The 16599-nt window shown below is 29.6% G+C and overlaps 2 protein-coding genes across 2 annotated transcripts in view; both read right to left on the bottom strand.

The window, feature by feature from the left end:
• LOC142350263 (uncharacterized) overlaps positions 1–16599 on the bottom strand; it is a 484377-nt gene that overhangs the window by 444320 nt on the left and 23458 nt on the right. The gene's annotated exons all lie outside the window — the stretch shown is intronic.
• LOC142350543 (uncharacterized) overlaps positions 1–16599 on the bottom strand; it is a 46751-nt gene that overhangs the window by 25738 nt on the left and 4414 nt on the right. Inside the window, exon 2 of the mRNA XM_075402392.1 lies at positions 14455–15033. Coding sequence (XP_075258507.1) covers positions 14455–15033 — 579 coding nt within the window. The remainder of the gene's footprint in view (positions 1–14454; positions 15034–16599) is intronic.

The following is a 16599-nucleotide window of genomic DNA, read 5'->3' on the forward strand; positions in this document are numbered from 1 at the left end:
GCTTATCTATTCTTCTAATAATTTACCTATATCTATACCTTTTGGCTAATAATTTGGAAACTATAAGATAATATTTTTAATACTCGGGTTCATCGGGGTTATCTGCGAAGCAGGTTCCCTTATCTTCGAAGAAGTTACGTTTATCGATCGAAGCTAAAACGGAATAAGACTTATCTGCGGAGCAGGTTCCCTGATCTTCTAAGAATTTAGACTTAGTTAATTCATTAACAAATTTTATTCCATTAATCTGCGAAGCAGGTTGGGGAATCAAGGACTCCGTCCTTTCCCTGATAGAATAAACACCCCTAGGTAAAACAATATCTTCATGAAACCTTTTTATATGACGCTTCAACTCACTAAAGCTAATAATAGAAGAACAATATTCACACTTAAACTTTCTTGAATGACATTCTTTACATATAGATTTCTTTTTATAAAAACATGTTATTTGTTTTATAACCTTACATTCATTAAAAAATTTATTTGCTATATCAAATCTGATTTTCGTACCGGTAAAACTATATGACGGGCCAGGCTTAGAGCTAGAATTAGAGGTAGAACTAGAACTAGAATTAAAACTAAAATTAGAATTAGAGCTAGAACTAGGGTCAGAACTAGAATTAGAATTAGAATTAGAATTAGAAATAGAATTGGAATTAGAGTTAGAATTAGAATTAGAATTAGAATTAGAATCAAAATTAGAATTAGAATTAGAATTAGAATTAGAATTAGAATTAGAATTAGAATTAGAATTAGAATTAGAATTAGAATTAGAATTAGAATTAGAATTAGAATTAGAGTTAGAATTAGAATTAGAATTAGAAATAGAATTAGAAATAAAAATAGAAATCGAATTAGAATTAGAATTAGAGCTAGAACTAGGGTCAGAACTAGAATTAGAATTAGAATTAGAATTAGAAATAGAATTGGAATTAGAGTTAGAATTAGAATTAGAATTAGAATCAGAATTAGAATTAGAATTAGAATTAGAATTAGAATTAGAATTAGAATTAGAATTAGAATTAGAATTAGAATTAGAAATAGAATTAGAAATAAAAATAGAATTCGAATTAGAATTAGAATTAGAGCTAGAATTAGTATTAGAACTAGAGCTAGGGCTAGAGCTAGAACTAGAATTGGAGCTAAAACTAGAATTAGAGCTAGAACTAGAATTAGAGCGAGAAATAGAACCTTCACATTTGTTTTATGTGAAGCAGTTCCACCGATACAAATACCACTCAATGATTCATATCCATATGCCTACTCACCTAATTTATCCATATGTTCTATTTTATAATGAAAAACTAAAGTAAAAGGAGTTCCACATTTATAATTACACTCTGAACATTCTATAACCATTACTTATAAATGGCCAAAATTTCAATTAAAAATCTAGTTTTATCTCTAGAGCAGATAATTTTATTTAAATCTCCCTTACCCAACGTATTAAGAGTATTAAATTTCCATCTTTTATCTATTATACGTTCATTACTCAATCCGGCTTTATCTCCTACAAAACCTATATTTTATCTCTAATTTTTTTTTGATTATTTTTATATATTAGTTAAATCATCTCTACCCTTTTTTTAAAGTGCCAGTCTTTTTATTCATATATTCATTAGTCAATGGATGGGACCCACCCTTGGCTAGTTTCATCTTTTCTATTAAGCTTGATTGTGAACCTGGATTCTTTATCTTCCTGATCTTCTTTATCCTTATCCTCTTTTTTGAAGCAGCTTCTCTGATCATTATCTTTATCATCATCACTATAACCATGACTGAATAATGAATTTGTTCTATTGAGTATAATACTTGCACCAGCTGCTACAAGACCAGCAGTTTTTTAATAGTAGTTTATTAAAATAGAACTGATAGTTATCTGTATTATTAGTGTTTCTATCTGTATCATTATTCATTAGTGGTTTAAAATAAGCTATACGTTTATTTATCTCATCACTTTCTAATTTATCTTTTATACTAAAAGCTTCTAATTCTAGGAAGCCAATGCTTGAATCGTATGTCATAGTTCTATTTCTATCGATAATGATAAAAGTATCCTCTTTAATATTATATTTAATCATGACATAACGAAGTTCAGGACCCTTTTTATCTGTTCAATTACTATAACTATTATTTAACTCACTAATTATACCATGAAAGTCAAATTTACATTTATATGTACGATTAAAATTTCTAAAGAGATCTGCCCCATCATAAAATGTAAAATAAATATTGTCACAACTCATTCTTGCTGTATTAACTATCTGAGGTGGTTTATATCCCATTACAATCATTTGAATATCATCATGTCTTCTTTCTCCAAAATAATCAGCCTATCGGTTTTTAATTTATCACCCATATCAATAAGAACAATTACAGTATCTTTGAAATTATGCATATTTCTAATGTGATCATATTTATATCACAAATAATAATTTCGTTAAAAGGGTTTGCCATTTTCCGGATTGTTCAAATCTCTTTCATCTTTACATAATATGATTATGGACCTCCGATCTTGGTCTAAGTATAACTTCAAGTATTGTCTAACAAAATATGTTTTACCTGTTCCAGTTACAACATAAATAATAATATATAATGGTGACTTTTCATATTCAAATCTCACTAGACTTCTATTTATAAACCCACCAAAGCTTTCTTCTAGTTGTGTATATTTACTTGGTACTGAATGATATACTATATAACAAAACATAATTACGAAAATAAATATTATAATTTTACTACCTGTCTCCATTTTTATCATATTAAAAGTGCTTATCCCAGTTTTTGAGGAATTCTAAAATAAATTTGGTATTGATAATAAAGCTAGGTGTAATATCAGAACAGAGGATATAGGTAAAGATGTAAGTCCAGCTCCAATTGAGATATTAATGGGAGATCAGAAACCAGATAACAAAAGTGAACCTTACTTCAACATTATTATAAATCTGCATCCAACAGATGGTACACATTGGGTTTTAGTTACAAGAACAGAAGAGGATATAGAGGATTTAATATTGATTGTTTATGTTTGGGTTGTAGAAGTAGATGTAAAGTTGATCAGGGGACCTGCTTCGCGGATGATGAAGTTAATGTCATTGATAATGCCAATGTTAATGTTAATGATAACGATAATCATAATGAAAATATCGAAAATTTAAGATAATAACAATGAAAATATTGTTAATAAAATTGTCAATGATAATAATAAGGACAATAAGAATAATAATGATAGCGATGATGACGTTGATAAAGTTATATCCATTTGGCGAAAACATAAAAAGGGTAAACCTATAACCCATAGTAGTTATACTAACAATATTTCTAATAATATTAATGGGAGTCTACAATCATGGCGAGCTGATGATAATATAATTGTCAAAGCAATATTCCCAGAAAACTTCAGATGTTTAATATCTGGTCCTAGTGAATGTGGCAAGACATTTTTATTTAAAAATCCAGTTATGACTAGTATACACTTTGACTATTTATATATCATTGGTTCCACTGGTGATCAATATAATGATATGAAGCATGAAAATTTGGAGTTTGTTAAAGATATAAAAAAACTAGTGCCACCCGATCAACTACCAAAAGATATAAAGAAACTCATGATATTTGATTATGTTAGAGCCAAAAAACGAGTTATTAATGAACAATTTTGTAGAAGTAGACATAATAATGGTAATATGATATATCTTAATCAAAATCTATTCACAATAGATAGACAGAGTGTTAGAGAGAACTGTAATCTATTTATTTTATTTGGACAAAGAGGTAAAGTCCTCACATCTATATATAGAGATTTCTTTAATAATGTTGAAATTAGCTATACTGATTTTACTAGTGTATGTAATAAGGTTTGGAAAGAGCCTTATAATTACAATGTCATTGATATATCTAAAAAATAATAATAATGGTAAATAAAGAATTAATTGCGATTGGAGAGTTATGTAGTTTAATTACATTTATGATTAAGTCTATGACTAAGTCTACGTCTATGTCTATAAGTATGACTAAGTCTAAGTCTAAGTCTATAGCTATGACTATGACTATGACTACGTCTAAGTCTATGACTAAGTCTTAGTCTTTGACTAAGTCTAAGACTATGACTATGATTAAGTCTAAGTCTATAACGAAGTCAAAGACTATCACTATGAGTAAGTCTGTGTGTATCACTAAGTCTTTCACTATGTCTAAGTCTATGACTAAGTCTAAATTTTAGTTGATATTGATTATAAAGATTTTGCTATTATAACTACTACGGTATGGAAAGAGCCTTATAACTATCTTGTTTTTGATGTATCTAAAACTAGAACAAATAATGGTAAACTAAGAACTAATTTGAATAGGAAGGTTTTTTAGTTTAAGTCTATATCTAATATTTATTGTAGGTATAAGTATAAGTCTATGAGTAAGTATAAGTATAAGTATAAATCTAAGTATAAGTCTATGACTATGACTAAGTCTAAGTCTATAAGTAAGAATAAGAATAAGTCTTAGTCTAAGTCTATATATATGACTATGAATAAATCTATATCAAATGTAAAGTAAAACTCATTACATCACCATTGAATTCAATTGGACTTCCATGCTCATCTTTAATATGAAATTGATTATAATCTTTTCTATCCTTTGTTGCAGTTTGATATAAGATTTTAGTTGGTATAATATTTATCTAGTAACCTGGGGGTTCTGTTAGAGTAAAAGTATATAGTATGTTCGTCTTATTACCATTATCTTTAATACCAGATATAACATTACAGTGAATGTTAAAAGTACAAAAACGCATAATATAAATAATCTTTTGAGATGTATTTTTACCTTGTTCATGTACTATTTTGTTAAATACTAGTAATGGGGCTTTTGAGTTTTCTATATCAAATTAAATTAAACCCCGTTTTATTTCCATAATACATTTCCTTGTATTCTTATCCGGTTCTTCTATAACACTGACATTAGTTTCTTCTTTTATTAGTTCTGCTATTATGATAAAAGCATATGCAACTGGTGTAACAGCTAAAATACGGGACTCTGGCCATGCTCCGCCTTGGGTATTATATTGAAATTGGTTATTTCTTCTATTCATATTAAACACCGAGTTGTAAACCGATAATCTAATTAAACCTAATTTTGTTGTTTTATATTTGGGTTCACCATAGTTAAACTTTTCTGTTGACTTTATCATTCTAAAGTTAAGTGTGTGTTCTTCTTTAGTTTTAGTTAAAACTTTATGTATCTTTTGTAGATCATATAATATTGAATTGTCTGTCATTTATATTATTCAAATAGTTTTATTAATATCTCTGAAGCGGGTTCCCCGATAATTAATAATAGAACCTATATGATTAATTAATCAGTTTTGCTACTTTGCGTATTGAGGAAAACACTTCCTGTATCAAACATTTTTTAATCGCAATTTTTATAATTATGAATCTATCATTTTTAACTAATAAAATTGGACTTTAATTTGGATACAACTTATACTTATAATAATGATATACACAAAAGTAAGATTATAAAAAATAAACCAAATAATCTAGCAACAATGAATACGGTTAAAAATAATATGAATATCATACTCAATAGAGAAGAGAATCTTTTAAATTTTATATGATTCATATCTAGAGATAGAGTTTGTTGTATCAGATAATGCTGGTGGTATATTTGCTAATAATGCTAATATAAGATTAGTTAATTATGGCATGATGGCATTATTTAGTTCAGATGAGCTTGAAACTAGTGGTGGTTGGATTATTGAATATATATAGATCATTGTCATCCTAATCTTTTGATGTATAAGTTATTAACTAGTACTAGTGATGAATATGAGAGTGGTTTTATAAGAACTTAAGGTAATAGTCAAAGTTAGTAATAAGAGATAGTAAACTTAGAGGTAATCATGCTGTTGCAGAACGAGGTCCTATGTATATGATGGTTAAGATGAGTGCTCTATTCGGTTTTGTGAATGACTTAGGAAAGATTATAATTGGGTTAGGATTTTAATTAATATTGAGGAGAAATAAAAAAGATAGAGCTCTATTTAGAGTTGATGCTGATGCTGATGCAGTAGCTAATGATGGTAATATAGATATTAGAGATATATCATGGTGTGTACCTAGTTTTGATCCTAGTAATGATAAATGAATTATTGCCAGAAAGTATTAAATAAAAAGAATAATATTGATTTAAGTTATTATGAAAGAAAAACATTTTATAAGAATGTACCCAATGGTACTAACTTCTTGTTTGATCTTGGTATGGAAAATGGTATGGAAAGACAACAGTATATAATAGTTGGTTTTGAAAATAATAATGTTAATGAACAAAGTCATGATGCAAGTACATTTGATATAATGATTGTTGCTGAATGTTATTGCAAGATTGGTAGTGAATTTTATCCTGAGGATAGAATGAATATTAATAATGGAACTATCAATTATAATGAGGCTATTAAAGAGATTGTTATTTTTAATAAAGAATATAATGGATAACCTCATAATATTAAAACATATAAATCGTAGAAAATTCAAGAGTATTTATAGAATATATGTTTTTGATACTAGATATCAAAATGATCATATAGGTCCACAGCGAATACAACTTAATTTTTACTTTAGTGCTGCACCTGCAAATATTTTATTTCATGCATTAGTATAAACTAGAAACGCTATTAAGGTAATAAGATGGTTGATATTATATCTTAAATTTATCTTCGTTATATCTAATAGTATAGTTATAGATATAGTTAATAATAATAATATAGTCATGATTGTAGCTCTAGTTGATGTTATAGGCATTGTCATAGTCATAGCTCTAAACTATTTCCTACTTATCTTAACAAAACATTTAGCAAAAATAATATCTATTTTCTTCTTATTCTCTAGAAACAAACCTTTTGCTTCAAGCTTAGTATTAGGCTTAGGCTTATTCTTAGTCTTAGTTAGTGGTTTGGGTTTAGGTTGAAGAACCAATGGCGAAGCCCATTTACAACAAAGGGATTATACTTTTTAACTTCCATTATTATCTATATTTAATAGTGTTGGTGAAGCGAAAGTTAATTTTGGAAAGAAAGTTGCTGATAATCCAGTAAGAGCATTAGAAATAGCAAGTGAAACAGGAAGTGCGGCTGCAAGTAGAAACCCAAGAGCATACTAATACTATATATAGATCCAGCTCTAATCTTATCTATATATATAATACTAATATTATTATTACTAAATATGTTATTATAACTAAACGCTAATAACTTCAGTTTAAAAAAATATTGAGCTTGTTTTTCTTATTCTTCTCATATTCTTCATACACCTTAAGTAATTCATTATATTCATCATTATATTTTTTAGTCCCATTCATTGATTTAGTATATAGTTTATTAAACGTGTCACTAAACTGTTTACTTAAAAAATACATTTGTGAATACTTTTGAATTTAATTTCTTATTTTAGTATTAATTGTTTTTGATAATGAACCACAAACAGTTGCTCTAGCAAAAGGTGTTGGCATAGAATAAGGTAATCTTATTCCTGTTGATGCAATTGATGTTGATGTTGCGGTTGTTGCTATTGATGATAATAGTATTTCTGTTATCTCATTTATGTTAATTTAAATTTCATATATATTTATCTTCCTATTTTACTGATCAGTCTCAGTTTCATAATAATTTCTAATATTTTTATAATGTTAATATTATTATTAAATTTTTTATTAGCTAGGATTTTATCGTTTATTTATTGTGAGAAAGAGGTGATATTGGGGTAAAGTAAGTGTGCACTGGGTTTAGTTTCTCCCATTTCAATTAGCTAAAATTTTTTGCTTTAGTCACTGTCAATGTCATTGACATAGTTATAGTCATTGTCATAGTCAATGTCATAACTATATAGTAAAATAACTCACAATCTCTTTCATTACATCTTCTTGATTAAAATCATAATGCATCTCAAGTCTTGCTTGTTCTTTGTTGTCTACTAGCTTAGTTTCTAATAATATTGCTATTTTTTTATTGTACTATTGTCTTTTTATTCTTTAAAAGGGCTTCATCAACCGCAGAATTAGTCCCTTCATTAATTTCGTTAAATTTTTTAGATTAGTACTGAACAAATCATCTAGGTGAATGTAAGTAATATTCTGATTAAACTTATTATTATCAAATTCTTGTTTTAATTGATTATTCTTAGAGATGGTATCACTAGCAACTTTATTATAAAAGTTGACGACATTTTTAACTCCTTTTGCTGATTTAATAAACTCTTTCAAAAGTTCTTCATTAAGTACCATTTTGTTAGTTGTAGGATCTTAGTTGAAACTTTATCAAACTCACATTTTCTTAGTTCAGTTATATTTTTACTTAAACTATCAATTTTATTAGAAGAGGATAATAAGATATTGTCACAAAACTCTTTAATAACAACATTTTTTTCATCTATGGGGGGATGTACATTTGTAATTTTATAAGTATATTTCATGTCAATGTTATCATTATCTTCTAGGAATAACCCACGAGCCCTACTTAATGTTTAGTTGTTGCTTGATGCCCCTTGATTTTTCGCTTGATTAAATCTTTTTCTTGTCATCTTTGAATTTGTTTACAGAACAATTTATCTAATTTGTAGCTGGCCGGAGGTCAATATTTAATTATTCCAAAATCTTTATTATTAGTTTTCAAAATCAAACTCGGATTTTATTAATTCCTGTTCATAGTAATTACCTTCTATTATCTCACCATTCATATCTTCTGTCTTATATGTTGGTGGTTATGTTTTTAAAACTTCAATAACTTTAAATAATTTTCTATTCCAATTATAAGTGTATCCTTTAGAGAAAATGTTACGTTTGCCAAGATTCATTTCATAATCACCGACTTTAGGTTTCGGTTTAATATTCTTAAAATGGAATGAGTATCTATTTTTATCAGGATTATAAGAATCATCAACAGGTGTCATATTAATTGTTGAAGGAATGTTTTTGTTAAAGGTTTTTACTGCATTATTTAAAATATCTGCTCAATTACCATCACCATTGATGAATATTGATTTATTATTTATGTGTAATAGTGTTCTACTAAATCTCTATATAAACACAGTATTAAGATCACCGTTTGTAGAATATAGTTCTGTTTCATATAATTTCAAAAAAGATTTATTGTAGAACTACTACCTCTATCTACCCATAACTTTTCAGGTCTTCGTCCTTCTGATAAGATTGTTTTAAAACCGATAGTTATAGATAAACCGGATTTATTCTTCAATGGAATTTTAGCCTATGCATATTTTGTGAATAAATCGATAACTGTTTATATAAAATTATAATTCTTATTGTATTTACTTAGAGATGACTTATCAATTAAATCAGCTGACCAAGTTTCATCTTTATATAATGGTATTATTCTTTCTATTCTAAACTTTGTTATTTGAGGACTGAATAATTCGATAGCTAGGAGTTGTTGATTAGTTTTAACTATGCCCTGTTGTTGTTGTTTTTCCACCTTTAGTTATTCACAATAATTAAAAACAAAATTTTCTTTTTGTTCTTGATTAATAATATTCATAGATAATAGTTGTTTAGATATATATAGCATTTCATCATATAATCCATCATGCCCAGCTTTTGTTTCTAGTATAAGTAATTCTAATCTTTATATTAGAGAATCTGCTTCACTAAGACCTCTACCTAAAAAACTTCTTCTAGCTTCAAATATCTGTTTTACTGTGTTGTATCTTTTGATTCCTTTATCACCCACTCTTACATTATTTTCTATTCAACAAAAATCCTTCGTTTTCTTCTTCATCTTCATTCGAAATATACTCGTATGTTATATTTGAATTGATAAGAAAATTAATAAAGTCATGTGAAAACTCAAATAGATGATATCCAATAGAAAATGCATTCTGCTCTAGAGTTATATCAACATGATTCATTATATATTCCCTATTTGCAAAATTTTTGATTTTCCCGTTTAATTGAGGGTTAGATTGAGAACCCCTTGAATGAAGAGCATTGGCTGTGTATGTATCAATTACAACTCGTGGTTCTTCTCGAGTCACTTGAGTTTTCAATTCATTTTGTAGGCGAGTTTCTTGGGACTTATTCTGTGCCTCACTGATCTGAGAACCAGCTTCCTGGATAGCTTTAGTTTGTTTATCTAACTCTTGATTTTGCTAATCTATTGCTCTTAATGTTTGTTCACTGATTGTATTTAAAGTTTCAGTTTAAGGAGCAAATAACTCTTCTATGTTGCCATAATACTCTTGTTGTTTCAATTTATCTTCTAATCTATTCTTTCTGTTTTGTTTTTGCAGCTTGTTTAATGCTATAAATTTATCTAGCTTAATCATTTTTTATCGCTCAGTTTGTGGTTTAATTGCAGCCTTAAATAACTCCCTATCATCATTAATGGTTAGTTCAAGAATATTATTAGTTAACTGGTCTAAATCTAACGATGCAGCATTAGTTTTATTTATGAAATCTCTTTTGAATAGATATAGATTTCCATCATGAGAATAGTTTTAATATTATTTACATAAAATCTTTTATGATCAAATGTGTTTAGACTAATCTTACTTTTTTTTGTTGTCATGTTATCACCAACTTTTTCTATTCTAAATTTATCTACAGTTCTCTGTGTGTTATACAATAATGCATTATAATACTCTTCATGTTTAGCATTGTTAAAATTCTTTATTCCTTTCTCTTTAGTTTTATTTCGGTAATCTTTAATGATATATATCTTTGATGAAAGGGCTATAAACTGTTCTATTATTCTACTCCCCATTTCATGTTTAAATTTACCTGGAACTTTATTTTTAATTTTGAATGGTTGATCTAAATTACTTAGGTTCATGTGCTCATTGTAGACATTTCCCTTGCTAAAGCTTAATAAAAAACTATCAGTATCCGTATAATGGAATTGTATATCTTTGAGAGATGCTTGAACAATATTGTAGAAAACATCATACATGTGTAATTTACTTAATTCCAATATAGTAACACCTACATACATCGGAGAATCATATTCTAATTTTTTCCTCTATATATTCAATTTGACTATAATCATTAAATCTAGTTATATTCTTAAATATTGGTTTGCTATACTTTTCATTATCTTTTCTTCATCGCGTATGAACTTACTTTGAAGGAAGTATAGAGGATTTATGCACATTCTTCCATATAGTGAGTTGTTCATTATTTCCATACAACCTTTTCCGCTTCAGTTTTTACTGTTGCTCTTTTATTAGTACTGTTTTGAATATAGTCTCTACATATGTAATCTCGCTCAAATTTTTTTACTCTATGAGTTTTAGTACTTTTACACCCATTTTAACATAGGACTTCCACATCCTATAATGAAGCATATATTCTGTTTTGTTGCTTTGGTCTAAAATTAATTTCTCTGTTCTCGCTCTACGTTTCTCTCTTTTTCTATAGCATAATTCATTATCATTTATCTTTCTTTTATTGGTCATTAATGCTAGTTGTTCTGTTCTATCTTTGCAACTATTTTTTATAAATATTATCGCAAACTATATAGTAATCATGATCACTATCATCTGGAGTATTTAATAGACGCTGAAGCGTGGTTTCCCATTTGTGTAAAGTTATAGTAATGTACTCGAAATCCCTATAAGGTAGCTTTTGCATCATTGCATGGCCCTATAGGTTGTTTGCATCTATATACCAGAGAGTCTTGCTACTTTCACTAATGCTGACTAATCTATCACCCATTATACCACATATACCACCTCTCTTTGCTTCAACGAAATCATTTAGCATTTGTTTATCTTTTAATGAATCTAGTGTAACACCGCCCAACCTTAACCAACAATCAAAACTATAACCTGGGAGACTTACATAGTGTAGAGGGTTGAGAACGAAATCTTTCAAACTTAATTTAACATATTTTTTCACGCAGTAGTCTAATATTTCCACATCATTCTGTAAAAACTCTGTAGTTAGATCTTTACCAGTTTTATGACTGTTGTCTTTATATAAGTTATCGACTTCTTCTTGTGTTGATAATTTATCAGATAGTGAGGATTTGAAGTCTTCTATATTTAGATTACCTATAACTTCTTGGTATGAGTTTAAACCAAAGTGTTCAAACGAATATAATGTTTTAGTTTTACAATGATATATCTTTGCCATTTGATCTAGAGGCATCGCTAAGAAGTTCAACTGTCTAAGACATTAAGACAACCAATACTAAACTTCTTAGACTTACCAGCAGCTAGTGTTATGTTATCTACTTTTCTTTTATCATTATTCTGCTTAAAGAGTTACTATATAGTAGATTGAAATCATTACCAGATCCATTGTGAAATTTTACAGGAATTAAAATTTGTTCTTTGTATCTTAGATTACAAATTTTACATGCGGAACCTCTTTTTTTTACCAGATTCATGACAGTGATCTTTTACTTTATTAATACATGTTTTACCACATATATGACAATTGTTTTTGGTTCAACGATAAAATTTATCTTCGTTATTAATTACAAACTTTTCATTACATTTGAAACCATTCCCTGTTTTTATTTCTAATAAATCTAGCAAATCTTTTATACAATCAAGACCAAAGTAGTTTTTGAAATTACTTCGCCAGATGTAATCCACACTTATTGGTATGTGTTCAGCTATTACATATTTAAAATTGTTATTTGTGACATTGACCACACAACATTCTCTATCAACGGTTATAATATTTTTTACATTCTGGCCTTTATGTTAATTTACAAAAGTAATTTTTTTCTTCTTAGGACAAGCAATTTCTGGTACGAAAGAGTGGCTACATTCGTGTTTGTCGTTTTTAATTTGAGAGTTAAACCAATATGTGCATCTATCACAGTAATAGAATTTATGATTCATTTTATTTGGTCGATCTAACAAGGTTTCTATGCTTTTAATTGGCACACATTATGTCTTCAACCATCCGGGAACCGGCTTTGCCGATGTTTCACAATAGTTACCCCAAACTACTATTCTGGCATCTTTTCTATCTTTATCAAAAACATCCACTGGTTTAAACAATTCTACTTTGCCCTCACCACCAGGTGTGTATACCCAAAATCTTTAGTTTTAGTTTCAATTTAGTTTTAGTAGAAAGTTTGCGATAGATAAAGTCTTCATCTGAATTATACATCATCTCCATAGTTTTAGCTGGGGTTTCAGTTATAGCCCCATCATCATCAGAACCAAACATTTTCTCTAACAATATATTATGTTTAGGTTCATATGATTGATGCCTGTATAAACCCTTCTTTGTTTCAAAGGATAAATTACAGACGTCGCAGAAGTTCACATTGCTGTTAGTTGAGTGGGACATGGTGTATTTTAGCAGGGAAAATTTATTATTTTTCGAAAAAGAAAAAAAATGAAATGTGATAAGTGTAAAAAAAGACTTGGAAAGATTGTTGTAATGATTGTAAAGAAATAGATTATTGTTGTAATATATTCAAGGATATAGTTAAAGTAAAAGATTACATTAAACATTTATGAGAACATTATGAAAATATAGATCAATATCTAGAGTGTATTATGTGGAAAGTTTATAAGCATATTTTTTCTTTAAGTTCAGAAATGGAAGATGCAGATTGTGCATCTATCTTAATAGATATAGATTCAGTCATACTAGAAATCAGTTCAGTGATCATGTATATAAAAATAATATCTGTGTGGCTGGTTCTCCCTGATCGGCGAAGCCGTTTCACGGATTAGATTTAAATTTTATTCCTGAGCAAAAGTTGAGTTATTTTCATATAAATATTAGCAAAACTGTGGGTGAGCGGGTTTGCGGGTTTAAAGCTGAATTTTGATTTTATTTTTGATATTGTATATAGTAGTGGAAAAAACCAAACAGGGGTTCCAGTTACCAGTTCAAATTGGCTCATTTCCCAGAATGCAGCTAGCATGATGGGGATGAGACAAATTGGGCTGGTGGCTGGAACCCCTGTTTTTTCCACTATTAATTAGACTTAGTTGCGGATTATAGTGCGAATTCGAGCTACGTTGCGTGCGATAAAGCGATACTTAAATGGAACATAGGCGTGATACAAAATGCGCAAAAAATAGGATACATAGCTTGTACTTTTATTTTGCGGCTAAAAATAGGACACCTTTGCGAACACGGGTTACTAATTTCCCTTCAATTTTGCCGGTTTTTGGCCGAAGTAGCAATTTTCCGCAATATTTTTGCATTTTCAATGTATTAAAATAGGAAAAACGAACACGAGATACAAGGATCGGGCATATTTGCCCGTGACTATTTGGGTATACCTCTGTGGTGTAATTAATGTTCAAAAGTCAATTCATTTGTATGAGATAAAACTTGTTTTAAGAACAATGACGATGTTCTTAAAAGCAGACTAATTTGGCCCAGCCCGAAGCCGACCCAAATATTCTTCTCAAACCAAAACCAGTCCTCAAACCGACCTCTCAACTAGGAACGATGAGGTGTCTAACTTACCTGTTCAACTTTCAATGCAACACCAGCTGGTGAAAATTGGAAGCTCTCAATGATAACAAAGTTTCTTTCGAGTTTCACTGTTTTTCCAAACCCACAATTAACACTCAGCAAGAGGGGATCATGATCGTCGACTTGCTGAATGAGCGGAACTTGCACTTTAACTTTCCGCAGAAAAGGCTCATCTTTCGCCTGGCATACTTCAACAACAGCAGATGCAAGCGTCCAGCCATCGCCCAAATCCAACACCTTACCCGGCTCGGGTGCAAAAATTTCCAAAGTTATTCTGCGTGATCCCAGAACACAAAATTTCGGAAATTCTATTTGAACCAAATTTTCAGACGAGCTGGCAGAGTTGATCCGTGTTTTGTAACTGTAGCCGAGTGCAGTAAGTAGAAAGCTATGACAAATATGACGCTGACTGTGACTGTCTTGCAAGACATGAGATGAAGGCGAGTATTGATCGTAGTAGGAAATATTTTTCTCTGCAGGTGAGCGGGCGTTGTAGCCAAAATCTATTCCGGAGTTGACTCTGACTGACCCTATTCCAGGACCTCCTTGTACTCTAGAAATTTCCCATCCCTAGACCATAGTTTTTTAATAATACTTTTAGTTCACTTTTTCACCTTCCTTTCCGGGTGGAGGAATTCGTCAAAATTTATGTAAGAAATGCGCTGACAACCACTGAAATAAAATATTTTTCAGTGGATAAATCTTACATATAAACCCGCTTAATCTGCTGAATTTTCAGCACTTTTCTTACATAATTTCAGCAATTTTCAGCACATTAAGCGGATAATTATATAAGATTAATCCGCTGAAAAATATTTTTTTCAGCAACTGTCAGCGCATTTCTTACATAATTTCTAATACTTATCTTACGCAATATCAGCACTTAATTTGATTCAGCATTTTCTTAAAACAGTTAGTGCAGCTGAGGCATAAAACCAAATCACTTGATTGAATGAAACCAGGTAGCTTAAGTATAATAGTATAATTATCTTCATTCCGTTAGATACGATGAAAGTGTGACGGTTTTTAGTTGGTATGTAAAAAATGAATTTTCATTTTCAAAAAAAAACACGCAGATTTTTGACTGATTAGTGGCTCTTCAGAAGTGCAAAAATTTAAGGAGCCTACATGATGACTACGTTATAAGCAACAGTGAGCAAAAAAAATTGCACGTAAAGTTATGCAAGAAAGTTGCTGAATCCGCTGAATTTGAATGTTTCACAAGTGCTGAAAATATGTAAGAAAGGTGCTTATTCATATGCTGATTTTATGTAAGAAATGTGCTGAAAGGTGCTGAAATCTTTTGTTCAGCGGATTTACCACCAAATTCTCAATTTTCAGCGCAATCACAACAAATCTTACATAATTTCCGCACATTCAGCGGATTTCTTACAAAAATATCGGCTCACAGCTGCTGACCCCTCGACCCGGGTTGCCGTTTTGGAAATTCTTTGACAATTGTACTGTTCACCTACAATCTGCAAAAAAATTTTGTCTAGGGTCGGCTTGCTTCTTCCTGGTTTCCCGTCTGGATGAGAGTGAGAGTCTCTTGAAAGTAATTGGCGCGTCAGAAGAATCTGAACAATAAGTCCTGATGCCTAAAAATTGAGAAAATCATTGCAGTGATGGCCAGACGTTTAATGAATATAAATAAAGTTCCAAGCCCCTTTAAAATAGAAGGAAAATGGTCTATAGTCAACGGATTCGTGGCTATCCAATCACGTTTTTAACTTTTTTACGCAAGATTCTTTTGTAGCAAATTAGCTTTTGCTCAAAAGTATTTTGAGAAACAAATACAGAAATGAATGTTCTGAATCTTTGAAGTATTTTTTATCTTTTAAAGTTATTTGTCTTTTTTTTCAGTTATTGAGAGTATCCTTCATTATTTTTTACTATAATTTTACTTGAAAAATTAGGATTACAGTCCTCAAAAAATTATTACTGGTGCAATCTCAATTTTTTGCACTTTATGTATTTTTTCGCCAAAAACAGTACCCAATAAGCGATGGCATTTTTTATTGTTTTCATATCTGTCGAAGAATCTTTTTTCAGACTGATTGCTGGAAAAATTTTATTCAATTCGATCCATTTTCCGGTAGTGACTTCTTGAGCAGCTGTCTTTTAATTTTGGTCATT

Source organism: Convolutriloba macropyga, chromosome 12, assembly GCF_964194025.1.
Source record: "Convolutriloba macropyga chromosome 12, txConMacr16.3, whole genome shotgun sequence".
Classification (NCBI taxonomy): Eukaryota; Metazoa; Xenacoelomorpha; order Acoela; family Convolutidae; genus Convolutriloba; species Convolutriloba macropyga.